General features: G+C 40.8%; 3 protein-coding genes across 3 annotated transcripts; all 3 read left to right on the top strand.

Moving 5' to 3' along the window:
• Nucleotides 1-17: 17 nt before the first annotated feature.
• Nucleotides 18-5,950, top strand: crls1 (cardiolipin synthase 1). The gene is made up of 7 exons (XM_048228705.1): nucleotides 18-1,044; nucleotides 1,253-1,390; nucleotides 1,497-1,626; nucleotides 1,880-1,965; nucleotides 3,689-3,757; nucleotides 4,549-4,640; nucleotides 4,774-5,950. The coding sequence occupies exons 1-7, from the start codon at nucleotides 418-420 to the stop codon at nucleotides 4,862-4,864; spliced, it is 1,233 nt and encodes a 410-aa protein (XP_048084662.1). The 5' UTR covers nucleotides 18-417; the 3' UTR covers nucleotides 4,865-5,950.
• Nucleotides 5,951-15,869: 9,919 nt separating this feature from the next.
• On the top strand, nucleotides 15,870-17,615 carry gdf3 (growth differentiation factor 3). The gene is made up of 2 exons (XM_048228331.1): nucleotides 15,870-16,248; nucleotides 16,407-17,615. Exons 1-2 carry the CDS (start codon nucleotides 15,969-15,971, stop codon nucleotides 17,246-17,248), a joined length of 1,122 nt encoding a protein of 373 aa, XP_048084288.1. The 5' UTR covers nucleotides 15,870-15,968; the 3' UTR covers nucleotides 17,249-17,615.
• A 103-nt stretch (nucleotides 17,616-17,718) lies between these two features.
• On the top strand, nucleotides 17,719-23,208 carry bmp2a (bone morphogenetic protein 2a). The gene is made up of 2 exons (XM_048228728.1): nucleotides 17,719-19,422; nucleotides 21,049-23,208. Exons 1-2 carry the CDS (start codon nucleotides 19,071-19,073, stop codon nucleotides 21,948-21,950), a joined length of 1,254 nt encoding a protein of 417 aa, XP_048084685.1. The 5' UTR covers nucleotides 17,719-19,070; the 3' UTR covers nucleotides 21,951-23,208.
• Nucleotides 23,209-25,725: the final 2,517 nt, after the last annotated feature.

Here is a 25,725-nt window from a genome sequence, read left to right as displayed (position 1 = left end):
TACGTGCGAGTGCATTTGCGCATGCGTATGACGGACGTCCTTCAAGGAAAACCCGACAGAATTTACCCAAATGTTTTCATAAATAGTCTTGGTATGGTCCTAACATAATCATTTGTATTAAGTTCATGTTATTAGTTGTGGGTGTACTTCATAAATTAAAACCCTATGATTAGTCAGTTGACGCGTAAACTAGTATGCTAGAAGAAGGCACTGTCGCAAACGCGAACGAAACGGAATACGGCAAGATGGAACACGTTGAGCGGTGTGGTTGATGGTCTTCACATTCCTCAAAATATGAAGAAATTGTGCAATTGTGTGTCAGACACCTCTCAGATAAGTAGAATAAATAAATTAACGTTAGATCGATGAAGTTTGATAATTTGCCTTGTACGTTTAGCAGCTGGTTTAGAATCGGATATGTTTTTGGCAGTTTGCAAAAATAATTTGTTCAGCTGTGTGAGAGGACACGTACCTACCCTCAACTGTAGTAATATTGCTGTCACTAAATGGCCCAAACTGTTCAAGGGTGCGTCAGCAGAATGGTGTCAGAAAGCGAGAACAGATCTGAATTGGCACCATCGTTTAAAACAAAAAGTTTGCTCTCTTGGACAATGGTGGAGGTTGGCGCACAATGACAGGCTACATGACCGCAAGTCAACTTTAAACGGCGAGGGTATTAGTTATCACTGTCAGGGCCACGCTTGGCCCGTCTCATTTACACCGCTGCCAAAAAATCAGGAAAGTTGTGTAGCATTAAAGACAAGGACACGCAATCTCACATCTTTGACTGTACGGTCAAAACCTCCAGTGTGTAAATATAACCTTCAACTATTCGATTCCACTCGTGTTTTCAACGTCCGAGTTCCACTTGCAAATTTACCTGTTCACTCTGGAGCAAGAGGTTTCTGTTGTCCCCGTCCAAAGAAATCCATTTTGGACGAAGAGCTAAACTCATCTCAACAGGATTCAAGGGAAAGTGCATCTTGTCAGCAAGATGCTAAGCCTCCAGCCCCTCACCACGAACATTTTCAATTCAAAGAATTGGTAAGTGTCAGTTGTCGTTTTCAACTAGGTCACAACATTGGTATGTGACCTTATGCTCCTGGTACTTTTGTTTTTTGTTTACTTGTGTATGTTTGCATTTTGTTCACTAATGTCTCCTAAGTGTTCAACCATTTGTGACATTTTATAGCGACTAACCCAGTGCCCCTTGCCACATTTAATGTAATCCTATTTTTTTTTTCCCTGTCAGTATGAAAACCCATGGACGATACCCAACTTTCTATGTATGGCCAGGATTATGTTGGCCCCAGTGTTGGGTTACTTGATAGTCGAGCGCTACTTTCACATATCACTTGGCCTTTTCATGTTAGCTGGAGCTACTGATTTGGTAAGTTGATATCAAAATATACAGGGCTAATAACCCTGAAATTAGAGAGCTTTATAGATTCCATGACCATTAACATGTGCTGGTTGATGTGTGTAACTTCTATCAGTTGGATGGCTGGATTGCACGTAATTGGCCCAGTCAGAAGTCTGCTCTAGGTAGTGCTCTGGATCCTCTTGCTGACAAGATCCTCATCAGTGTTCTCTATGTCAGCCTGACCTATGCCAACCTCATCCCAGGTATGTTCACCTCGGGCTATCCACAGGTCAAATGACACATCACATCACAGTTTTTCCTAAAAGCTACCCAGTAGTTCTCCTCTTTGCACTGAAGCCTGTTTGACAGGATTTGTTATACTTGCACGAATGCAGTGCAATCCGTTTTTGAGTTCAGTTAGTTAAGCCGTTTGTCTTGTAACATAGCTTGCTTAACACATCCTGTTTCCTGTGGACTTTGTTCTGAGGTCTTTGTTTTGTATTGTTTTTTTTACAGCCCCTCTTACTGCTCTGGTCATCTCCAGGGATATTGCCCTGATAGCTGCCGTTTTCTATGTCCGATACAAGACTGTTCCACCCCCAGTAAGTTTATAAATAAAATAAACAAAACTACCTAATGCCCACTCTGCCAGACTGAAGATGTTCCTGCCCCCTTAGCAGGCATGCTACTTAGAAAAGTTAATCCAATTTATTTACACTGTCCATTTCAACTGTGTTAATGTACGTGTTCAGTATGTGGTTTTATGACATAAATTACACAAAATGGCTAATGTTCTACTAACTTCTCTTACCCTGCAACAGCTCCTTTATGTGCATTCCCTATGAGAGACATAACTCTGGTGAATCAATCAGATGACCGACTGTTTATGTCTGGTCATGCTGGCAATGTGTCTGAAACGGATTACGTGGCATCTTTGCAGCCTCAGTGTACAAATTAACATGACCATGTATACATGAAACCATTACATTATGAAGTAGTGTTCAGTAACAGTTTATAAAAACGGGCAAAAGATATGCAGATTGTTTTGTGTAAAACTGGGAGCAGACCTCCCAATTTTTACGGCTGATTTAGAAATTATGGTCACGGCAGGAATCGTTATGTTTGTGGGACAAATTTGAATCCTTTTATTCTTTCCATTGCTGGCGCTATCCAAATTCAATCAAACATGTTTGTTACAGTGTTTCCTCTAGATTTTTTTTTTTAGAAGTCGGGCAGGCCAGTCTGCAGCAAAAAAAACCTAACTAACTAAATATCAGAAGGTATTACAATATTAATAAATTGACATTTCATTAACAAAAACTAGACTATCGTTCTTAACCTCTATTTACACACAACACAATGACTCTTTGACTAATTACTTACATCTGAGGCATTTTTTTTTTAGCCTAATAAAAATAACACGGGGTCCGGGGTGTCTCACCCAGGATTTTCTTTTTAATTCTGGTTGCTAATCACATTATTTTAATGTAATTTGAGAGGATTCAGGAATAGGCTACTAAAGACAGGCCCACCTTCTATCTGACTTGCGTCACCCTGTTAATTTAACCACATGTCACTGCTTGACTAAATGAAAAACATACTGAACATGAAAAACATACTGAACATGGACACAGTCATAGTTCACGTTGACAATAGAAAAAACGCTTAGCCTACTTAGTTTCTGACAGAAATTACATTTTGTGCCAACATGTTGTAGAAACACCACCACAGCCTTTATTTGGTGCAAATCCGCCACAAGTGCATACTAAACGATTTTGCCAAAGTTGTGCCTTCCTCACATTTGCAAAATTGCTATAATCCCAATTACCTTCGTTATTAACCTACCAGTCGATACTTTTTACACTTGATTAATTTGCGGGTCCATATGCAACATGGGTAGTGCGCGTATACCAGGCTCAACTGTCATCCTACTATGGTTGTTATAGTTACCATTCATAAGCATTGATATGGTACAGTGATTTAAACTTTTTTTTTTTTTTTTTACCAGATCTACTTAATAGGTGTCCCGTTATTCAGAATTAATAGCCAACCCACCAGCCAATCAGAAAAGAGTATTTATTTTCTCCGGGTGCTCAAAAACGAACTCCCAATTACACCTGACTCTGTTTCCATTTGATCTACTCAATATCGATCTTATGGAGTGCGATTGAAAAAAATCGGGAGGTCTGTTCCCAGCTTTAGAAGAATCACTTATATACAATACTTATTCATTTTTATTAATTGCCAAAACATGTAAGATCTTTGTTCTTATGGATATAAAATTATTCCTTTTTATTGTATTGAAAATATATATTATTTCACCAGGTCACTCTCAGCAAGTTCTTCAATCCCTGCTACACCACTGCTCAGTTGAAGCCAACTTTCATAAGCAAGGTAGGACCCTTGTTCTTCACATTGTTTTTTTGAAAGGGGAAATATCTTTTCAGGTGTTGACACCAGAAGTACCAGGTTGGACTACTGAACAAGGACAGGACGATATTTTAAGGAAAAAATGCTTTTTCTTTTTTCAATTTCTGAACTTTTACCGACTTTCAGGTTGAAATATTAAAAGCTTCAGCTGTAAAGTCTTACGAGTTGTCTGGAACACAGCAATGTTTTTGTTAAACAAATCTATTATTGTGCACATGCTTGCTGTTTCAGCAGACAGATGCATATTTTTTTAGCCTCAGGTCCGTTTCCCCAACCTCTTGTCTTGTTACATATCTTCAGAAGTAAGCGTCTTTAAGGTCTGAATTTCCACAGAAGACATTACGGTCAAGCATAAAATGTGTGCTAAGAGGCTAATGTGTCCAGTAAAAAGCCAAGTTTCGTCAGTCAGTGCTGGAGCATATTGGTAACTGGAAAAATTGTATTTAATACATGACTGGTGGAGGGCTAATATAATATCACATCATTTTGTGGTAGAAATGGAACAAACAGTTGGAGGTGAAATTGCAGGGAATCTTTGAAGCTTTCTTGGTGACATGGCAGAAAAGCAGAAGCAGACATTTCCCTGTGTGCCCATACCTTACTTGAGCACATGAAGGAAATGTGAATTAACATAGAATAGTCTTACTCTTGGTTCACTTAGTACAAGACTGTTACAGCACTACTGCAGCTGCCCCAACTCAGTTAAGATTTGATGTGGCCCATTGACTAATAAAATAAAGCATTGCCTGTTGCAGGTGAATACGGCTATTCAGTTGCTCTTGGTGGCTGCTTCCGTGGCCTCCCCAGTCTTTCACTATACAGACAGTCTGCTGCTGCAGTCTCTGTGGTAAGTAATAGCCTCTTCTCAAGTGTTTTAATAACCATGACCTGACCTGTCATACGCTCACATGTACTGACCAGTTGGTTATTATGAGGAGTTTAAACAAGTGCACTTATCTAAACGTTGTCGTTGTCCACAGGTACATCACGGCGCTGACGACTGTATCGTCTAGTTACAGCTACTACCATTATGGTAGGAAGACTGTTAAAATATTGAATCGCACCAAGTAATTGCATTGTCATGGAGACAACTTTGACTCGTAAGCAACAGCAGCTGGGAAAACATTTGGATAACCAGGCTGAGAAAATACTCGGATTAGAATTTTGAAACGAAGACAGTCTTGTCTCACCCCTGAAGATCCAGGTCTTTTTATAGTACTTTGATTTGTACATTGATTTGCTTACTGCAGAACATGGAATCATTTTTTTCAGTGTAATGACTAGCAACTGTTCAACTGATTGGTCTGCTGCTCATTTTTTAAATCCTGTTTTGGATCATCCGTGGACATGTTTTCTGATTAAAACAAACTGACATAATCAACACAAATGATGTCTCACTTACATTTGTTAATGACCTGTTTGTGTAGACATGCAATCAATGTTATACTTTTTTGAGCTATGCACTTCTTGGGTTCATTTTTAGAAGGAAGTATGGGAACGATACCTATGCAAATAAGTTCTCAGGAACACTGAACTTCAAGGTGATCTTTTCCAAGAAAGGAACATATAATTTTTGGATAATAAAAGTTGAAAGCTCATAAACATTGTCAGTGAGTGATTCAGTCTTCAAAAATGGGTACACACAAGACTACATTCCTGTAATGCTAAACTCTTATTTATGCAATCCCTCTTAGCATGTAGAATTCGTCATAAGGTTGGGTGCAGAAAAGCGAATGGATCTCCGTAGCATTGGGCTCTTGGGGAGTAGTGGAAAGTTGTGTGCCATGCCCACCACCACATGTTCACTGCTGTAATTTAGCTTGATCCTGTTTTATGTATTGCTATGATATGATGCTGGCTGTTCTTCTCCAGAGGAGGGGGATATACCATGTTATCTTTACCATCTAGTTTCTGATCTGTTATACAATTTCTTTGATCACGGATGCCATGTAGATGTGATGAACACAATGCAGTAAGACTGCACAGCTCAGTGAACATGTAGCCTATGACCAGGTGTAAAACTGGATTGTCTATCATCTTCTGGAAAATAAAACAATATAACCAAATATAATCTGTAATTCACAATTTTGCATAATACTGCACTTGAAGGGAATGTAATTCATTTACTGAATAAAGTTGGACCATTTTAGCCCAGTATCTCTTATCTTTGATGGTATTTTGCCTGTGTGGTGGGTTCTGTGCAGAAGTATATCCAGCCACATATCACTAAGCTGACCATATACCCACCGTTTCACAATCATGGTTTACCACAAGGCACCAACTTCTGTTTCAGACCTGGAGACTTCCCCTCACATCAAACAGGGTATCTAAATAAATTGTCAGCCTAACTGTAGGGCTTTATTTGAGGACATCCTACTCAGGCTTTTATAGATATGGCTTTATATAGGTCTTATTCATGACCTGTTAGCATTGTTAACTGTAAGTCAGTTATCAGTAGTATGTTAAACACTGTAAATGTGAACATGTCCATTCACCACTTGTAAGGTCATCTCCAGCACTATACACAATATCCTCATCACTGTTATGCTCAATGCCAAACCCTTATTCAGCATAAAGTAAAGATCAATACAGATTAACAGTTAACCTGTGTATGCTCGTATTTATTTAACAATTAACCCATGTATACTCATATTTCTGAAGAAGTTAACTGAGTGAATGAATCTAATCAGTTTGCATAGAGTAGTTTGTAAATGCAGCCACCAGGGGGCATCTGATTTAAGAGCACATTTAATGTTGTGAGTTCCTCTTCTAGTCCCTTGGGGACAACTTTAGCAGATGGTTTAGTCCTCATGGACATGCCAGTTTTTATCTAGTGTCTATCACCACTGTTTAAAATCACTTTTTAATTGGAAATTCATTATCGAAATCTTGAGTGAAAGTTATTTTCTGTGTGTGTCTATAGGGAAAAAATCCTACACACTTCCTGCTGTTGAGATGGGAGCACGTAAGCCAGACTTGCCCCATACAGTATGGCACAGCACAAGCGTTTTACAAGCTCTGTGTACAGGTGAATGGGGTCTTGATAATAGCATTTTTTCCTGTAAATACATCCGATATGCTGCATCTGTCAAAGGAGGCTTTTTGTCATTGCTATATTAAAGCATCCTCATATTTATAGTTTTAATGATACATTATTGGTACACTTCAAAATGCTCCAAGACATTTTTACCACATTTGCCTTGACATGAACAGTGGCACATTTATGCAAGCAGAGTAGACAGCAGAACTAATGTTAAAGATTAAAGATTCAGCTTCCTAGTGTATAGTTCTGTTACATGTCTGTCTAGAGACAGGGTTTGTCTGGGGAGTTCAGCCTGAACCCACCCACAAATTCCAGGGATTATACATATAAACTCTCAACACGCAGGTTAATTATTAGTTGATCTATTTGTGTGTGTGTGTGTGTGTGTGTTAACACAAGTTGTGTGATAACCATGCAGAGCTGTTTCTACCTCACCAAGTTTTAATTGCGTGCAGAGATGAGGTGCAGAGATTGCGTGCAGAGATGAGGTGCTTGGTCTGACTAATCTAATGATATAGCTAAAATGTTTGCGAAGTTGGTGACTCACCGTGACATTAATGACAGGAAGCACATGCCATAGACATTGTTCCCATCCTGATGGCCTTTGATGAGGTTCTGTCCGAGTCACCAGCATGTGACAGATACACTCAGTACGAATCATTTTGGGATTGAGCGTGGATTAGACCAGTCCAGGAAGCTGATGACACGCACTGGGCGAAATGACCACTGCAAATCTGTCAGTGCTGCCGTCTTACTCTGAGACAGAGGACAAAGCTGGTAAGGTTTTTTTTAATCTATCTACACTTGTACAATACTACTTTCATGTGTTTTTTTCCCTTAACAAAATCCTTTAACTCAAATATGCTGTTGACTACAACATGTCGAACAACAACAGATGGAGGCTTTGTGCTGCCTCTGACTTGGTGTTAACAAGCTGGAGGATGAAGCCATTAAACTCTACTATCCTTCATCATACTCACATGGTTATCGTACATGACATCTGTAAGAATGCCGGTGCTCAGCTACTGAACTGAGACATTTGAATTATATCCATATACTGGAGGCTGAGCTCAGAGGAGCTGCTGGTCATTTTATTTAGTTGAATCGATTTGCTTGAGAGAATGAGCCTTCCCAGTCTGTGCATGTGGTGCTAAACCAAAATGACTTCGATTCCAAACTAACTACCTTAGTTACAACCTTCATTAGAACTGGGCTCATCTCTAGTTTGCTCGTTTATTTTTGGTCAAGTCAAGAACAAACATGCCAATATTTCAGCCGCATGGCCTTCATTAGAGTAGATAGTCTGACTCTGATGGGTAGTTAGTTTGCATTTTATTTAGTTGTTCGAGAGGGACGATGTGCAAAACATTATTTTAGTGAACCTGAAAGGTGGTTTACAAACATGGACATCTGTGCATCGACAGCTTAATAATGTAATCTGAAATACAGAATAAATCCATATTTTTTCTGACATGCAAACAGCATTTAAGCCTCATGTTAGTTGATAGATTGACTCCGCGTAACCTGTTGCACAGACAGATTCAGATCAAATCCAATGCTGACACCTTGGCAGTGAATGGATGAACACACACACACACACAAACACACACACACAAACACACACACACCAGAGTTGTCAGACCTGCCCCATATATCAACAATGTCTCCAAGTTTCATACAAATAGCCATCTGTGACAAAACATGGTAGTGACATGTTCCCCCTCTTCCCACATATAATGACAGCATTGTTTGGCCAACACTTTTCTCTCTCCTTCATCTGGCACAAAAGGCAGAAATCCCGGCCCCAGCTGCAGAGTCTTGGTGGTGTCTTATTCAGTATGGTGGGGGTAATTCTAAACCTCACCGCGCTCATTGTCTCTCTCCCCACAGACTCACCTGGCACAGGGCCCAGCCCCCTGCGGCTTCAAACACCTGCCCTTGATGGCAGACAGAGGAAAAGGGGGGAGAAGAAGGGATGGAGGAGGAGGAAGGAAGGAGGAGAAGGGGGGGTACACCCTGCTGTGTACAGTGGCATCAGAGCCAGTCATGCCACTGCACGTTGTGAGTATGTCCAGGGTGTACTTTCCCTGTTCCATTTTAATGCATTTGAAGTGTGTTCTGAGGCTGTCCCCAGGCAAGATGACCTTTACGTGTTGTTTAGGCTGCCACTGTGACATAGTAATATGTGCTTGAAAGTTAATCTTATATTCTCCATTGAAACTAGTGGAGTAACACATATCACAATGGGATTAAACTGAAAGAAAAATAAAATGTCACCTGAACATTTGTCATGGCTTTCTCTCAGCTGTTTACATGTGAAATGAAGCGACAAAGCAGAGGATTATGGCAGCTCAGAAGGTGCCTGGCTTGAGTTGAATTCTGCTTCAGCAGTGGCAGTGGTGGTGCATTTGGAGTCCACCTGGGTGTTGTTCCCTGGACAAAAATCAAACAGTAGATGTAGCCAAACCAAAATCTGGATAGCACAGTCCCTGTCATATGAGAAGTCTGTCATGGTGAACTCCTCATGAGATTGCATTATCCATGAGTTGTAATGTTGTGCTTTTTTAATTCTACTGGTTTCTTAAAGAGGCTCCTCTTGTTCTGCCCAAACAGATGAAAGTTTCCCATAATGGGGCTGTTGAAAGCACACTAAAAGAACTTGTGAGTTATGGAAGACAGAGCCATTGCCGTACCTGCTCGTTGTCAGGACACAGGTTCACGTCGACATTGTTCACACATCTGCGTGATTGACAGTTTGGTGCGTCTCCCCTCTCTTCTTCTTCTTCAGCTTTTCCAGACTCCTGGAACACGTGTTGCCACATGTTTGGTCTGTAAATCCTCCGATGGGTTGCATCACTTGTCTCTTAGCCAGCAGTGATTACATCCTTGCCTCTTATTCAATTCTGCTCTTTCATCCCCCCCAAGACTTCAAGCGAGAACTTTCCAGGCTAAATGGGAGAGCGCTTGCGCTCCAAGGGACACACTAATCTGCGGCAGAAGCCATTTAAAAAAAATAACAGGGATTTTTTAAACATTAGTTTTTCCAAGTGTGTAATTACATTTAGTTTGCTCATTGCAATTTGCAGTGTTTTAATCAAAATTTAAACGAAAAGGTTATTATGGTAAGAGGGATTTTTGTTTTTACGCAAGCACGTGTAAATGAATTACAATACTGTATGCGCAGTGCATATTTTACAGAGAGAGCCGACGATACTTCAAGGAATTTATTATTAAGACATCAAAATGTGATGTTTGAGCCTTTTAACTGATAGCAGATGTTCTAATGATCTGAATCCCAAACGAGGATTTGAACAGTCGTTGTACAACACAGCTGAGCACTTCAGACCCAGAGAGGGGGAGGAGGACTTGCAACCACAGAAAAGCCAAATAATTGATTGTTGAGTGCCACTCAATGAAAGAAGAATGCTTTAAACCCCAAGAACTACTGTGGTCTGCTGGATTAAACCCCTCTCTGATCATTTATCCATTTTAGTTATGAGCAGGAAATTGTTCACCTGTCATGTTGAAGCTCTGTAATTATCCTGATTTGGGTATTCCCCACGTCCTGACTCACCTGCAACCTTCCCCCCGTTTACACATAGGCAATCGACTCACCAGTCTGTGTGCCGAATGCTCATGTGTTTTACATTGTAGTTTTATGTCTTTCAAGTTTTTCAAAATGATGCTTAGTATTTGTTGGCAATGTAGTTGGCTACAAGTGAGATTTGTTTGTCAATAATCATGAAAAAATTAGAATACTTTGTTTGCATACTGAAAATAACTGATTCAGCCATGCAATTAGAAATGGCCCCATTCTGAAGTTTGCTCCTGCTTAAATGATAGAGAATATGATGGTTGCAACATTCAGGAGGACAAAAAGTTACCATCCCCGAAGTAGAGTTCCTTTTGGTCAGTCGCTGAAGTTTTGTGTCACGTGTTGTCATTCTCAAGTGTCTGCTCCCTGTGGACTGAAACGATTCTGTCCAAAGATGGCCGTCGTCCAGTCACCATACTGAGCTGACTTGGTTCACTAAGAGCGCAATAGCAGTTCCACAAAAAAAGGCCCTATCCACAGAAATTAGCTGAGCATCACAACCAACAGCATCTGTTTCCAATATGTAGCGTAGCGGAAGGGTGGGTGCTTCATTTGGTGGGGAAAAAAGTACAGCCTACTGTATCTTTAAATAGCCTGTGGCTTTGGGCTGGACGGATGTGTGGCTTATTGTTGTATCCCAGATTCCTTGAATCTAGACTACAACTGCTTCCCTTTGAAGACAACAAGTGTACAATTACCGTGGAATGTGTGCAATGCAGCCTGTTGTAGCTCTTACATGTTGTGCAGGATCTATTGGTGGCAAAAACAATCGTCATAACACAATATGTTTTTAGGGCTGTTGAGTAGTGGTCCGACATCATTCTTGAGGTGGCATGCAGTTGCTTTTGCAACATGATCTGTGTCTGAAATACACGGATTGAGAGGTTGTCGCTGTTAAAATCACTGGTGACATCTTTGTGTCAGTTTGAGTATGATTTTGTCTGTATGTGTATATCAAATTAGACAGTAGAATCAGATCGTCAGTAGCATTTGAAATACAACAGACTGGCAGATGTGAATGTACAATATTAAATATTCTAGCAAATTGTATATTCACATCTGCTCATCACAGTTTTGTAACAAACAGCTTTTGTGCAAATTACATTACTTTCAGTATCAGTAAATGTCCTACCACTAAGGTGTGATGGCATCCTCTAATATATACCACAGTGCATCTTTCATCCACAATTTAACAAGAACAGAATGTCATCTGGCTCAGAACATAATGCAAAAACACTTACGAGAGATAAAAATGTTATTTTTCCCTCTTTAAATAAACGTGCGCTCAACCACCTAACACCATCAGCCAATTCTTTGTGTCATGTCAATATTTGTGTAGGTCCCACGTGTAACTGTGGGAGTTTCTGTTGTTAATTAAAAGTGATATATTTTAAAACACACGTGTGAAGCATTTGTGCGTAGTTTCTCTGGAGATCCATATGAGCACACTTGCATGGGTTTTATATTGCACAATAAATGATAGTGACTGCGGGTGCAGATCATAGGAAGGGCGGGGACGCTGCTGGTAGCCCAGAGCTGTGACACACACATTGACAGCTGTGGCAGAGGGCCGACAGCTAAGCCAACATGGTGAAATATAGATTGCCTGTCCAGCCTCCTCACTCAGTTCAAGGCATACCAGTCATCCTGCACTTTTTTTCCTCTTTCCCCTCCTTGGAAAGTCGTGCTTTGGGAAAGAGAAAACAGCTTTATCCCAACGTTTTTGAGTATCCCAGACAGACCAGCTCTGGACACACACTGCTGAGTTTTTTCCCTGGCTTGTTCAATAATTGTTTTGTTTGAGCAGTATAATGTCACCGTGTGTATGCATATGTCTGCACATGTGGCAATACCTGATTCAGAAGAATGTGAAAGAAAATAGAGCGTCAGGACCAATATAGCTTAGCGCTCATCCCTCAAAATGCAAGCGACATAGGATCCTTCAAAGATCTGAGAGTGAGAAAGACAAATCTCACCATCGAGGAGTACCATCACAATAAACCACCTGTGTGGGTGTGAAATCAATTTTATACAGGTGAGCAGCTTATGCAGTGTTTTGGGTTTTCAGGTGTTTAACCTGTTTACCTCATGCCTACAGGTACTTTCATAAAGGAGAAAAGATCCACATGTGTGATGGTTATCTTGACATAAAAGATCACAAATTTGCACCTGTGCTTTATAGTTTTCATGCCACTGACAGTGTGATGACAAGCAAAGAATAGACATTGAAAACAAGCCTACTATAAAGCTATTCATGATTTATGGGTTTTGACACAAACAACAGCTAATCAAACACGGTGTTTCAGAACACCTAAGCTAGAAAGAAAAACGAAATGTTAGACAAATAGCCTGTCAGTAATTTGTTGTACGGTTTGTAGATCAGGGTGATAATGATTTCCGTCTTTTCTTCCAGTGACAATTGCACATACAATAACAGAAATCTAGTTTACTTGAAAACACTGAATGTGAAGAAAGACATGAGTTGGTTCTAAACTCTGTTTACCACAAACACTGTAATAATAGCAATGTGAGGTTTTGAAATGGACAGGTACATTTTTTGAAAAACATATTAGTTGTTTTCCTGTTGTTTTCTGTGCCCATACACATTTGTATGCAAGAAACCAACTAGTTGTGTTGTCAATAATTTTAAAAACTTTTCCCTGATATTTTCCATCTCTGAGTGTATTTGACAGATGTATTTTCCAGAGAAAAGAAGTCACTGGGACTTCCCAAACTGGAATTACAAATTCTCCAAAATGTCAACACAGGACAGTCTGAGGTCTGAGGCACATCTAGGACAAGAACATTTGCAATGGGGAAAACACCACACGCAAATCCATTAGTCCCAATGCCAACATTTTTTTTGTATCAGTCATTCACTGACTGTATAAATCATTCCAAAAAGGAAAAACACACAAAAAACTGCTGAAAAAAATCAGACATACCCTGTCCCATATGTAAAGAATCATTGTCTATAAGTTAAATTTGTAGCCTTTGTACTTCCCCAATGCATTTCTGTTCCCCTTCCTAAATCACAGCATCTCAGCCTTCAGGATTGTAATTCCTTTACCCACCTTGAGACTGTCACTGGGTTTTAGAGCAGACACTAGATGATTGTTTGTGGCACTGAGGTAATGTCTAGCACCCACATCCACTCTATAATTGGATGAGATCTTCTGGCATGACTAGAGACATTGAGGGGACACAGCTCACATTACATTACTTTTTAATTGCATGGTTGATTCGGACCATTCTTAGTGTAACATTCTGCAGGTTTTCATCCTGTATCCTCAGATGCCCAAATGTTAACTTCAAAATAGACAGTACAGTTATTTATATTAGGCTATAGAAAATGAAATGCATTTGATGAAATACAAGAGAAATACATTTTGATATAGAGACCAGCATTTCCTTCTTTTCTGTTAGCCAACACTTTTAGCCGGCATGCTATTCAGTCAGATGTGTGAGGATGAAAATGCTAAGCTTATTCAGATGCCATTTGAGTGCATTAAAAAGCCCAAAGCAGCATGGCTGCCAAGCTTGAGCACGGTACACGGTCTTTGCATGTGGTCAGAGAGGGTCCACACATCACCTCATCCTGATATCTAGGACATAAAGCGGATATCACAGTGTCAGCCTATTCCAACACCATTTAAGATGATATCCTGCAAATATGACAGACTTCCCCTTGTTTTGTTATGGGATCTGTGAAGTCCCTGTGGTCAGCTTTGTAAAAATGATTTTCAATATGATGTCTAACATTACCGCGTGTCACAAAACATCCCTATGTACTTCTGAATGATTGATTTCAGAAAGCTTCAATGGTGTAGTCATTTGGAAAGCAAATGTGAGAAACAGGGGCCTTTGTGTGAAGTGTGATATGATCAAATCTGCTGTACTACAGAATAAATTACAATCTAAAGTGAAACATAAGGACATAACAAACACCATTGACTGTGCAGGAGTTGTAGTGTGACTAACTCCTCACCTGATACAGACATCATTCATTCAAACCCTGTGTGCACACCACAACCTCTATGTGGCCAGCCCGTGTTTGCAACCTTACTATATTTCACATCGTCATGAGTAATATCACAAAGTGTGATTGCTGCTACAATGAAAGGACCACAGTGCATTGTTTTACAAATGTCTTATCTCAGAATCTATCCCAGTAAACAGTGCAATGTTATGACTATGATGAACCTTTCACCCTCTCTCTCTCTCTCTCTCTCTCTCTCTCTCTCTCTCTCTCTCTCACACACACACACACACACACATACACAGATGCGTTCATGTGCACCCAAATGTGATTAATCTTAGTTTCTGCATGAGATTGCTTTGAAGTGTGTTTATCTGATGGAAGGTGCATAACTTCCTCCAAAAAGCTCACTCAGGATAGCAAAGGGAAAAAGCACATCATGCCTTTGTCATAAGCCCACCCATGCAGACATTTACTTCAAAAATCACAGTATACTATTCAAACAAATTGAACAAAAATATGTATTTATTATTATTTATGCATCCTTTCTCTTGAAACATGTATCACCAGCAAAGACATGCATTACTTTGACATGCAAATATTAACCATATTTTTGTTTCACTCCCATCTGATATTGTCATCTAAACATGCTTTATATATCCACACTATAATCAGTCATGAATTTTATCATACTGTAATACATGTTACATATTGTGACATAATAAACCAGTGGTACTCCTTATATGAATGAAACTCTTGACTGTTGTTTTATGTTTCGTCTAGCAATGGTGGTGCCATTTGTGACTAAATAATCCATATACTTATTCACAGAATTAGTAAAAATGACCAACTCTGCAAAGACAGAAAACTGCATAAAATAGAGAAGGGATATGCTGATTCCAGGCGGTTGCTTCTCATTTGGCCTGGTATACAGAGGGTACCTTTAATCCTCTGGCCTGTCCAGTGTTATTCACTCACTACAGTTCATCAAATGGAATGCATTCCCAAGGTTCAGCCAAGGAACTGTTATCAGCTAAGAGCTAATGGATCAATCCATGTCTTGTCAGTGCTCTTACCGTTCAGGTCTGGAATGTGTCTGATGAAAACAATGATTCTGTTCTGCAAGCAAATAACAGAGAAGTACTCTTGTCTGCAATACTGGATTACAAGATTTGCCACTTTCAAAGGGATTGTGCACGCAGATCTTTAGGGCCATATTCAACTGCCTAATGATTCAGTTAATTTAAACCAGATGTCAATTGCTTTTTAATCTATGCAGACCAAATCCAGTATTTAAGACAATACTAACAGTAATTGCGGTGCACAATTTAGCCGTCGTCTAGCCACGTTTGAATCGTTTGCGCACGCGCATCGCCATCCATCACACTAGGGTGCCCTTTATCTATCACCTTTTTGAGGCATGTTGTCAATCTTGGCCAATCAGCATTAATCTAGCAATTGGCACCTTGTTATCAATAGTCCTGGAACAACCTTTGAATCTAAAGATAGAAACGAGGGAAAGAACGGAGGATACAGACAGACCTGACCATTGTGCGATATGGCTGGCTCAACTTTTACCTTGATCTTTTTAATCAGCATTTGTTATGTGTCTGCTTTTAACATTAGCGAGAATCCAGAGTTTCAAGAACAGTTAATTTTAAAGACGCTGGGCCTGTCTAGTCGACCTAGGCCGTCAGCGCATGGCACTGTTCCTTCTCTGCTTTGGAAAATTTTCAAAAAGGCCCATGCGAAGGATAAAACAGTATCCACAAATGATCCATGTATGGTTTCAGAATTTGGTGTCCGTGGCAACATAGTGCGATATGTCCAAGATCAAGGTAAGTTGATAGACATGATTACGTTGATACATGATCAGTGCCATATTGTGCTACTTCACGAGGGGGCGGGGGTGTTCTAAAATGTTGCCATAGTTTTTTTTTAGGCTAAGCGCTCCACATTTGAATTGACTAACCCGTACGCTCTGTTTACCTAACAGGTAGAATTATCCCGGGATCGAACAGCCATTGCCCTAAATGTGTGGAGAAGCATCTGTTTTTCAACATGTCCGTGCTCGAGAAAATTGAGCAACTCTCATTGGCACAGCTGGAAATTAAGTTCAAGCAAGATTTCTCTCGCGTGTCACAGGACGTCGGTCAGCAAGCCTTTAGTATGTCGCTTTTCAAAGTTCTGAAGACCACACTTAAAGGTGTGAATCACGGCTCCACTCGAAAGCTACTCTTTTCTCAGTCAGTGCAACTCCTCTCTGGATCTGTACGCTTTAATTTAACAGACATAGCCGAGTCCTGGAGAAAACCCATCAAAAACTATGGCATGATTCTCATATTGCACCCAAGTCAGCTTACCAACACTTTAGACCCCCTTTATTTTGACAATGTAATTTCCCATCAGTTTGTCAATATAGTTCCACAATTCTACACGTCGCTGGTAGTCGTGTCTTTGAACCCGCTCCACTGCAGATCGAGGAGAAAGAGAAGTGCTTATTATCTACCGGTTACGCCCAGCAACGTCTGCAAACCGAGACGGCTGTATATTGACTTCAAGGATGTTGGATGGCAAGACTGGATCATTGCGCCTCAGGGATATATGGCTAATTATTGTCACGGAGAGTGTCCATTCCCTTTGAGCGAAAGTCTTAATGGAACCAACCATGCCATCTTGCAGACTTTAGTCCATTCCTTTGATCCTAAAGGTACTCCCCAGCCCTGCTGTGTTCCAATTAAGTTGTCCCCCATTTCTATGTTGTATTATGACAACAATGACAATGTTGTCCTAAGACATTATGAGGACATGGTTGTGGATGAATGTGGCTGCAGATGAATTGTAAAAACATACATAGTGTACATAATTTGTGTTTGTGTTGTTTAACCTGAATTTCAATCAGCTTCGTAATTGGTCTACCAGAGCGGTCTTGTTCTAAGTTCTATTAACCTTTTAGTTTTTTTTTTTTTTTTTGCATCCATTTCCCCCACATGGATTTTATGTACATTATAGCATTCATGAATAAAGGCTTTCCACTGATATCCCGCAAGTAAAGCTCTTCTAAAGAGTAGTCTATATTTTTCTCCACTTGTTGGCGCACTGTACCCAAATATGAACTTTTGAATTAAAGCCTGAAGTTTTTCTTGAAAGTAGGTAGGCGGCTATACCTTATTAAAAAAAATAAGGTGTGTGTATGTATGTATGTGTGTGTGTGTGTGTGTGTGTGTGTGTATGTATATGTATATATATATATATATATATATATATATAATTTACGCCCTGAGAATAGTAAAATCTACATAATGTGTTCCTATCTAGTTCATTTATGCATTTGGAATGTGCGTCATGGTCGCAGAACTTTAAAAAAGCTTTAAAGCTGTCTCATATCTTCTGCTGTGTACGATGAGGGAATGGTCACTGCATATTCAAAGTATGGAACTATTAAACGCAGTGGCACGAAGAGTCTTCCCGCTGGTGATGAATCGCAGTGTTTTTGCTCGTGACATCACAGCCACAAAAGAGACGGCCTCAATCAAGTGCTGACCGTGGAGAGAAAGCAACGCATTCCGAGAGGAGTTCGGAGTGGATCATTGCTTCGTTTGCCTGACTCAAAGTCACTGGTGTATTTGCCGACGTAACAGTTGAAGACGCAGTCTGAACTTGGACTTAAAACATGTTTTCTCATTTATTTTAAACGAGTGCGACTGTTTTAGAATGTGTAAAAAGAGGCGGGCGGTTCTCTGGAAGCTTTCTGTTTTCAGCAAAACGGCTTGAAGAAGTGCTATGTGAAATGGAAAGCAACCCTATAATTGATTGAAGAAGACGAAGAAGCATTTCAACAAAACTGAGCGTAGACATTTCTTTGGAACCTGCTCGACTGTCATGGGGAGGATCGGTACGCGCCGCCGTTTGTAGTGCCTTTGACATGGGACTTGAGTTTTGCCTGGACTTTATCTTATGAACTTGCACTTGTAAAGACAACACCTATCCAAAAGGTTGCTCCGAGCACCGGACTGCAGTTTTACATGCGCATAGTGGATGTATAACACTTGTTACTTCCAGTTCCGGAGGTTGTCAATGGATCCGTCAGTGCCTTATTTGATCGATTGTAATTGCTCGACAGTTTCCAATGCGTTTTAAAGCCCTATTTTTAATCTTTAACAATGTATATTCAGAGACGTGTTAACCTATTTTTTACAATCTTGAACTCTCCACTGATTACATCAGAACTCAATTATTTTTTACTGGATATTGTAAAGGTGTAGCCTAAGCATTTGGCATTAATGTAGGCTACTGAAGCAAATAGACATATCTCAGTTGCACTCATGCTAGGCTCAGAAAGTGCTGACCCCTCGACCCGCCTCTTAATTATAGATCCGCTTTAATATGATATATTTTGCGCTATGGATTGTGGGCAGTTATTGCGTTTTAGAGATCCTAATCGGCATGCGTAAATTGAATTTGAACCCAAGGTGCAACGTGCTCTGTGAATGAGGAGAAAATACTGGTATAAACGTAGGCCTATACTGTTGTAAGTTACACTAATTGCATCTACCATGGCAACTTCAAATTGGAACTCATTAACATTTGCATCGCTGTATCCGCTGTGACAGCAGCGATTCAGTATTGACAAGTTGTCATTTATCAGACGAGAGTGATCATGGTCTTCGTTGTCCGTGCTGTTATGGTGCTGTTGCTCGGTCAGGTGTTTGTCGGAGATTGCACCGGACTTATTCCCGAGGTTGGCCGGCGGAAGTACAGCGAGTCTGGAAGGCAAAATCCACCACAAGACGTCTTAAATACATTCGAACTTCGCTTGCTCAACATGTTTGGGCTGAAACGTAGACCGAATCCAAGCAAGTTGGCGGTCATTCCTCAGTATATGGTGGATCTGTACAACATGCACTCTGCAACTTCAGAGAAAAACCTCGGGAGACATAAAGGGTCATTGGCAAGGAATTCAGAAAAGCCTGCCAGTCGGGCGACCACGATTAGAAGCTTTCATCACGATGGTAAGGAAAATGAAATATACAAGTGTCGTTTCTTGTTTCTCACACACTCGCGCGTGCACACACACACACACACACACCTCTTTTCGGGTTGTCCCCTTTCTGTCTCCCGTCCTCATCATTTCATGTCTGTGTAGTGACGTGCTATTATCTTGTAAACTGCCTTAGGATAGGAGTAGAAAGACTATGCAGAGATAAAAAAATAAATAAAAAAAACAACATAGTTTAAGCAGAGTAGTCTGGTGTGTTGCATAATTATTATGGAGTGATTTTGACCAATTTCATTGATATGCAAGTATTAGTTCAGTTTACCTGGAATATACTCTCATTTCAAGCCATTTTGTTTTAAGCTGTAACTCATTTTGATCCATTTAACAGTTGGAAATGTGGCAACAAAACACATAATGGCTAAACAGAAGTGAAAAGAGATGTCTACCTTTAATATGGTGCTATGTAGGGAGCTTTGAATCACTTAAAATATGTGCTTCTAATGACACACACAAGTTCAAACTTGTTCTGAGAACAATTACTTTGTAAAGCCATGTGTTTCAAACATGAATACCATTGAAGTGCATAGTCTTGTTTTAGATTATTTCAGTGATTCTTTCACTACAACTGCAAAGCCACAGGTTTTCAACATTTCTGGATGTCTTCCAGGTAACTAGAGAGAAGGCCAAGAACATGAGTTCTGATATGCCTGTGTTGACCCCAACGTTTTCACTTCAGGGATCCCACACATTTTCATTTACAACTTTTCAGAACTTTTCCATGACTTTTCAAAGACTCCTCCTGAAACTCTTATGACCTATCACAACCAAATTGTAGACAATACTACACAGGTTAAGTGTAATTACTGAATAAAAACAGCAACCTTTCCTATTGCTTATTTTACAGGCAAGTTAGTTATTGATGTGGAAATTGTCACAGCTGAAATCCATACTCGTAACATTATTATCGAAGGAGTACAATCAAATACAGTTTATCAGACATACATATGACAAAATCGAATAGCATGATTGTTCCAAAACCTTCAGTGAATTTATTACATTTCATGACTTTACCAGGCCTGGAATAGGGAATTTTAAAATGTCAAGACTTTTCCAGGATTTTCATTACGAAGGAATGGAAACAGTAATTTGTTAGAACTGGCCAAATGTACCCAAACTCTAATCTCTAAACTCTAAGACCACAGCCTCTATGTCTCCAGACCTCTTGCCCCAGTATTTGTTGATCATGACAATGTGAAAGACCGTATGTAGACGCAAAATGGTTAAGATAAAGAGAAAAGGGTTGTCTAGCAGGGACATCTTTGTGTGGTTGGAAATGGGCAAGATCCCATCAAAGACTGCAAACAAAAAATAGCTGTTTGGCATGCTGTGGTGAGGACTTGGCCTACAACCAAGGAGCACTGGTTAAGCCTAAGTTTGCCTCTCTGTACCTCCTTCTGGGTTTAAACATTAGCTCGAACCATGCCACTTGAGGAGTCATTTTCGGAACACCAAAAATATCATTGTTTTGTGAGTGAATATGCACTAATTGCGAGTAATTAAAGCAGCAGCTATGAAAAGCCATCTCAGTGAGAGGGAAAAGGTTGCCTGACGTGTTTGTTTCTCTGCCCCACACACATAGAGTCGTCAGAAGAACTCAGCAGTCACGGCGGGAAGACTACGCAGCGGTTCTTCTTCAACCTGACCTCCGTCCCCGGGGAGGAGCTTGTCACCTCAGCAGAGCTCCGTATCTACAGGGAGCAAGTCATGGGCGCCATCGCTAGCAGCAGCAGCAGCAGCAGCAACCACAGCAGCAGCAGCAGCAGCCGCAGCAGCACCGGCTACCACCGCATCAACATCCATGAGGTTCTCAAGCCTGCCGTACCCCTCAAAGAGCCCATCACGAGACTCCTAGACACCAGATTGGTGCAGCACGCTCTCAGCAAGTGGGAGAGCTTCGATGTGAGTCCGGCGGTCATCCGCTGGGCCATGGAGGGGCACGCCAACCAGGGCTTCATGGTGGAGGTGGTCCACCTGGACAGTGCGGAGGAGGAGGAGAGCGACGCGCGGAGACACGTGAGGGTGAGCAGGTCACTGCACCAGGACGAGGACTCGTGGCCTCAGATGAGGCCGTTGCTGGTGACCTTCAGCCACGATGGCAAGGGACAGGTTCTCCACACACGGGAGAAGAGGCAGGTGCGTAATAATAACAAGCAGAGAAAGAAGCACAAAGCCAACTGCAGGAGGCATTCCCTCTACGTGGACTTCAGCGACGTGGGCTGGAACGACTGGATTGTGGCCCCGCCAGGGTACCATGCCTTCTACTGCCATGGGGAGTGTCCCTTTCCACTGGCAGACCACCTCAATTCTACCAATCATGCCATCGTCCAGACTTTGGTGAACTCCGTAAATACAAACATTCCCAGGGCATGCTGTGTGCCTACAGACCTCAGTCCAATCTCCCTGCTGTACCTGGACGAACATGAGAAAGTGATCTTGAAAAACTATCAAGACATGGTTGTTGAAGGCTGTGGGTGTCGTTGAAATTCAGATAAGAAAAAAAAGAAAGGAATAATACTTTTTGCAAGGACACTTTATTTCCCAATGAAATCTTTATTTATAAGAAAGTAAAACACATATTTTGGAAAAAAAGGTATATAAGAGTATATTTATGTCTACTATAAAGTTGGGAAAATAAATATTTTAATCAGAGTTAAAATAATGTATTTCTGATGTACATTTTAAAATAGTACAATTCCGCACATGAAGTATCATGCTCAGACTCTTATTTTGTATTTATTTCTTTCATAACCACTTTTTAGTGAATAGCTTATATCTATTTATGTATAATCAAGTGGAAAATATATAGATGTGTACAATATTCAACTTACCATAGATGTGTTTCCTTTAAACATTTGATTGGTGAAAATAAAGTCTACTCTGGTATCGTACAGAGTATGGCAAGCCCCTTACAAGCTGAAGCCAATTTCCCCATCATCATGACGTTCTGAAGCACTGCAATAAACATCAGTGCTTTCTGCTGTCAGCACTAGTGTAGTCAAGTTAAGCTCTTTAATGTGTAGTTGTGGAATTTGCCTTTTTAAATTTGTCATTCAGTAAACATCAGTGCTGCCCTGGTAACATAGTGGAACAGACTTCAGAAATGGCACAGACCATATGCACAACTAAGGACATACCTGTGCACTGCAGTATTGAAGAGGTGGGATATCATGGGGTTTCTAAGCAAATGTTAATGTGAATGCACTTAATTGTCTTAAAAAAAAAACAATGTGACAGGTAGTTGACACTGAACGCTCAGGAAATGTGCTGGTATGTGAGCTTTCTTACACAATTTGAGCCTATGGAGTCTACTTAATCAATTATTTTCTTTGAGACCATGATTATTGCATGTCCTATCTACCAATGCCTTCCTGACTCGCTTTAGGGTTGTTTTTTTACCATCCCATACACATAGGTTTGCTTTTTGGAATCCCATGGATATAATGAAATGTAGTTATATATTGGTAACTCCTTTAATGTAACAGCATTGTCACTAAAATATGCTGGCGATGGAGCTCTGTTCCCTGTTAAAACATGTCAACATTTATCAAGAATACCGAATGAGAGATGCTGCTAGACAAATACATCTTTTAGCCTTTAAAGGATGCTAGTCCAATTGTGGAACATGTTGATAACTCAAATTGAATGCTATAGCTGGGTCCTGATGTTCTATTACTTGAACTCAAATGTCAAGAGCTTTGAGGGGAAAAAACACATCAATAAACTGCTTTTGTCAAGAGGACTCAGACTTCCAGGGGGGTGTGTGGGGTGGTCTGCTGTTTGACAACATTTGAACGGGATGTGTGAAATGAAAACTACATTTTTGTAAGTGGCCTCTTTTGAGTGTGCAGAGGGGTCAGTATTGCCTTGCCATACACTCTTCTGTCAATGAGTAATGAGTGACAACCTTATATACTCATGTACAGATAACTCGTCCAAAGGGTGTTAAAACATGGAGTGCATATGACTTCACGTAACACATAGCAATCAATTAAGTTAGTTTGAGACGTCCCATAAAGTCCTGCTCGGGTAATCCAAAGGTCCCGTGATTGGCTGTAGTTGCATGATAAATCTTTGCCATTCAAGGCTTTTTTGGAAACTCTTGGAAAACATCTTGCAGCTTTTCAGCTGTGTGTACCATGTTTCCTTGCTCTTTGGGGTCAATGAAGTTTAATAAGACCGTTCATTTTCCAAGGTCATTGAATGGCCGTATGGGTATCTTGTGAAGAATTGGTGCAGCCAGTTGAAAACAGTTTGAAAATAGACACTGGAAGTTCATTAGGGGGTCACTCTGGCAATATGGCTTTTGACAGCCATGCTGTTCAGCACATGGATACTACCAGATTGGCCTGTATGGTTTACAGATGTGCCTTCCATAAGGAAGAGACACACCCAGGCTATTGAGATCATTGTCTGAGGACTTGCACACATTGGTAAATTATGTTACAACTGGCAGTACAACGCAGAGCTATAGTTACAGTGAAACAAAATGCTTAGAGGGTTTTAATTGATCCTCTAAAACATGTTACACACCATAAACGATTCCCATTAGTCCGCCAAGCAAACACTTCTCTGTGACAATGGCCCGCATTCCGAGGACATGCTTTAGATAAGATGGGAAGATTGGGATTTTCTATTTTTATGAGCTTATAATTGGTGTTGTGACTAGCTTCATAGATAAGATAAGGACATGTGGACGTCATTGCTGCTGCTCAAAGAGCACTCCTCGGGAGCTGCCTGGGAGGAAAGGGGTCTTTGGGCATTTGCTTAGCAAACTTATGGGAAGTCCCGAGCGGATGTGTGTTGTACACCAGTTAGACAGCAACCTTTAGAGAATGACTGGAACACAGATTCTTTAATTAGTTTGGTAACCAGTTTGGCGGTTTTTGCAGTGCTCTTCACAAACTTCTTGTAAAATCTCTCAGATGACTTAAGGTGTTCTTAGCTCATTAGGGTTCCATTCTCTGCCCTAGAATAACACTCCCCCCTCCTCTCAAACTGCGGGCTGCCTTCCTCTCTCCCCCCCCTGCCCCCCCCATGTCATGTGACCCAGGCCCTCTACATGTGTGCAGGCCACTGCTCCTTCTGGAGCTCCAGCAGGGCTTGATTTTGGGTGAAGGAGTTTTGATGGAGGGAATTTGTCCCGAAGCCTCTCATTTAGCCCAGAACCGTGAACCAGGATCTCATCTGGTCCACATTTGCAGCGCAGCGGCCTGACCACAGTGCAGGGAAATAATATACCCCGGATGGCTTCGCAGCAGCAGCAGTGGCCAAGTCCTGGTATTTTTATTTACTCCAGGAGGCAACAAGTTAATTCATTCCCAGTTTGCATCCACAGAATATCCACCAAGAATGGCTGAACCAGCAGCCAAGGACAGAGAGAAAGAGAGAGAGAGAGAGAGAGAGAGAGAGCTGCGGCTCATTGACAGGGCTCAGACGCTCACAAAGTTAATGTTTTGTTTTCACTGCTTAAGTGTATAAACCTTGCATGGTCCAGGGAGTGTGGAAACTACAGGCTCATTCTGCATCACTCTCTCACATACATCTCTCTCTTTCGCCACACATGCACGGACACACCAACGATGAAGCAATGAGGTTCGGCCAGTTTGGACCATTTCTCTCCCAGCTTCTCACCTACTGTTCCAGTCATGCTATAGATCAAACTGAACAATATTTGGCACACTTTAACACGCCAGACGCAGTGGTCATGTAATGCGCTGGCGGCCCACACAGATTTCCCTTATGTACAGACAGACTCACTCCCCTCTTTTAATAGTATGCTTTAGAGTTTGTGTTATTTCTATGGCAACACATCAAAATGTAGTATAACAGGATCGCAGCTCTTGCATTATCCTCTGTCCTCCAACACAATCATGTCTGACTCACTGCTGCTCATTCTGTGTATGCCTTAACAGCTGTGGCAGATCATTCTTAGACCTGGTCTGCAGTGAAATGTTTTACATTTAGGCCACTAATCTCCCCTCAGAGCTATAACTTTTGTCATTGTAACAGACCATCTAGTGTTCCTACGAAATAACTCACTTGGATGAACATAATTCTGTGTGGTCATGATCGGCCTAGTAGAACAGACAGAGTGCTACATTTAACCTAATGTGTGCAACACCTACTTTTAGGAATGCATTCGAAACATAGAGGAACATTTTAGTGTGTTTTTGTGTATATTTGTGCACAGTATGTGTGAGCACATCTGAAATGACATCAACAAAAGCCAGTAATTGAACCCTTTTGAAAGGTAGTG

Source organism: Alosa alosa, chromosome 19, assembly GCF_017589495.1.
Source record: "Alosa alosa isolate M-15738 ecotype Scorff River chromosome 19, AALO_Geno_1.1, whole genome shotgun sequence".
NCBI lineage: Eukaryota > Metazoa > Chordata > Actinopteri > Clupeiformes > Clupeidae > Alosa > Alosa alosa.
Note: the sequence above shows the minus strand (reverse complement) of the source record. Positions and strands in the feature narration are given on the sequence as shown.

Coding starts and splice junctions, on each gene's coding strand:
- crls1 (XM_048228705.1), top strand. CDS start 418: ATGTTTTTGGCAGTTTGCAAAAATAATTTGTTCAGCTGTGTGAGAGGA. Junction 1,391..1,496: donor TAGCTGGAGCTACTGATTTG/GTAAGTTGATAT, acceptor AACTTCTATCAG/TTGGATGGCTGGATTGCACG. Junction 1,966..3,688: donor ACAAGACTGTTCCACCCCCA/GTAAGTTTATAA, acceptor TTATTTCACCAG/GTCACTCTCAGCAAGTTCTT.
- gdf3 (XM_048228331.1), top strand. CDS start 15,969: ATGGCTGGCTCAACTTTTACCTTGATCTTTTTAATCAGCATTTGTTAT. Junction 16,249..16,406: donor GCGATATGTCCAAGATCAAG/GTAAGTTGATAG, acceptor TTTACCTAACAG/GTAGAATTATCCCGGGATCG.
- bmp2a (XM_048228728.1), top strand. CDS start 19,071: ATGGTCTTCGTTGTCCGTGCTGTTATGGTGCTGTTGCTCGGTCAGGTG. Junction 19,423..21,048: donor TAGAAGCTTTCATCACGATG/GTAAGGAAAATG, acceptor CCACACACATAG/AGTCGTCAGAAGAACTCAGC.